Genomic DNA, 2,420 nt, shown 5'->3' with positions numbered 1-2,420 from the left:
CGGTACGACTAAAGCCCAGCAGGGATAAGCGAGTAACGCCTTGGTCAAAACTGAGACCAGGCCAGCCGAAAGGAAGCGTGATGGGCTCGGCTCGTTAAGTATGGGACGCCAGTTGAATTGCTGAAAGCCTCGTCAGCGGTACCATGCAGCCGTTTCCCGCGATGCGGAAAACGATCCAATGCGGGAAATGCAGCGGGCTAACGGAGATCCAGTAACGGCAGTTAGTTAGCCGCAATGGTATTCCGTACGGGAAACGGACGTGAGGGGCTGCGGGGGAGAAGGGAGGAGGAGATATCATTGAGTAGTAGTGGGGACTGCGGAAGGAGAGAGAAAAAATGGAAACGGAAACAAAGGAGAGAGATCGCGGCCACGATAAGCCGCCGCGTGTCCACATGCCAGCTGTATGCAAGCAACCGCCTGCCTGGAAGAAGCGGGTGCGCCCCCTCCCCCTCAACGCCCTATAACCGGTCACCCCAACCGGCTCCTCCCGGTCACACCTCTTCCCTCACTTATATAGTCCTCCCCTCCTCCCCACTCAACCTCGTCTCTCTTCTGCCCTTCGCTTTCTCATGTTCTTTGCCGCTACCAGCTCGCCTCCTCCCTAACTAAACTCGAAAGAAAGAAGGGAAGAAGAAGAGAAGGGGAAGGAGAAGGTTTTCCTTGAGCTAGGGTTTGTTCTATCGATCGATGGCCGTGTCGATGTCGAATAGGAGTAAGGACATGGATCGGATCAAGGGGCCGTGGAGTCCGGAGGAGGACGAGTCGCTTCAGAAGCTGGTCCAGAAGCATGGGGCCAGGAACTGGTCTTTGATCAGCAAGGCGATACCGGGGAGGTCCGGGAAGTCGTGCCGGCTCCGGTGGTGCAACCAGCTCTCGCCGCAGGTGGAGCACCGCCCCTTCACGCCGGAGGAGGACGATGCCATCATCCGCGCCCACCGTCGCTTCGGAAACAAGTGGGCCACCATCGCCCGCCTCCTCTCCGGCCGGACCGACAACGCCATCAAGAACCACTGGAACTCCACCCTTAAGCGTAAGTACTCCTCCGCTGCTGTCGCTCCTGCCGTCGACGACGCCGCCATGGTGGCCGCGGATGATGCGGCGGCGCGGCCTCTCAAGCGCTCTAGCAGCGTCGGGCCGGTCCTCTCCTCCGGCGGTGGGTTCTGCTTGAGCCCCGGTAGCCCATCCGGCTCTGACCTCAGCGATTCTAGCCACCCGTTGATCTCTCCTGTCGCCGCCGCGGCTGCATCGGCGTCCCACATCTACCGCCCGCTGCCGAGAACCGGCGGCATCGTCCCACCGGCCTCATCCACTCACCAGCACCATCATGGCGAAGCCAACCCCGCCGTATCGTCCACCCTCCAGCCCAACAACGACGATCCGGTCACCTCCCTCTCTCTATCCCTCCCGGGATCGGACAAGCCCGAGCCATCCGATCACCACCGAGCTAACCCAGACCAGCTCCAGCTCCTGGCGGCGCCGCCGCCGCCGCCGGAGCAGGCGATGCCGCTCCACCCGCCGCCGCCGCCGCCCCTGGTGCAGGCGATGCCGCTCCACCCGCCGCCTCCGCCGCCCACGATGACCCCCTCCGCTGCCGCCGACGAGCGGAGGCAGCCCCCGGAGGAGGAGAGGCGGCCGGCGTTCCCCTTCAGCGCTGAATTCCTGGCCTTGATGCAAGAGATGATCCGCAACGAAGTGAGAAACTACATGTCGGGACTGGAGCAGAGCGGCATGATGTGCGTGCAACCGCCGCAGGAGAGCATCCGCAACGCCGCCATCAAGCGGATCGGCGTCACCAAGATCGAGTAGTAGTTTAGCTCCCAATGGAAGGATCGACGGAACGAAAGAAGGAATTGAGGATGGAACAGGTCTTCGAAGAAGAAGACCCCAAAAAAAAAAAAAAAAAAGCTTCTTTAGATGTTTAGCTCTCTAAGCTTCGCTTTTTCTCTCCCTTCCTATATAATTAAAATCCGCTCTCTTCCCCCCCCCCCCCCCCCCCCGCCCCCCCCCCCCCCTTCCTTCCCTCCTTTCTTTGCCGACTCTATACAAAAATAAGGTGGATGAAGGGGTTCTTTTTGTACAGAAAAGAGATCAACTCAGGCTTTAATCTGTTGAAGATGTTTAGAAATTAATGAAGAGAAAACAACGGAAAAAAAAAGCACTTTCTATTTCCGGCCAATTCTTTCGTCTTTTTTGGTCCCATGTCTTCATTCTTCAATGAGGATAATAATAATAAAAAAAAAAAAATCTCCTTTTGGTTCCTTAGGAACGAAGAGACTTTGAATTCCAGAAAAAAGCGAGAGAAAGAGGCAGACTCTCTCTCTCTCATTTGGACTGGTGACTGTTTTGGCAGGTGACAGCTAACTGATTCGGTTCCCCTTCCCCTATAATAAGCGTTTGTTGGGGTCCGTAGTTAATGTTTC

General features: G+C 57.3%; 1 protein-coding gene across 1 annotated transcript; it reads left to right on the top strand.

Moving 5' to 3' along the window:
- Nucleotides 1–534: 534 nt before the first annotated feature.
- On the top strand, nucleotides 535–1,986 carry LOC103722437 (transcription factor MYB44-like). The gene has a single exon (XM_008812994.3). It carries the CDS (start codon nucleotides 688–690, stop codon nucleotides 1,804–1,806), a length of 1,119 nt encoding a protein of 372 aa, XP_008811216.1. The 5' UTR covers nucleotides 535–687; the 3' UTR covers nucleotides 1,807–1,986.
- Nucleotides 1,987–2,420: the final 434 nt, after the last annotated feature.

The sequence above is a fragment of the Phoenix dactylifera genome, chromosome 1 (genome assembly GCF_009389715.1).
Source record: "Phoenix dactylifera cultivar Barhee BC4 chromosome 1, palm_55x_up_171113_PBpolish2nd_filt_p, whole genome shotgun sequence".
Classification (NCBI taxonomy): domain Eukaryota; kingdom Viridiplantae; phylum Streptophyta; class Magnoliopsida; order Arecales; family Arecaceae; genus Phoenix; species Phoenix dactylifera.
This window is presented reverse-complemented; position numbering and strand designations above follow the sequence as displayed.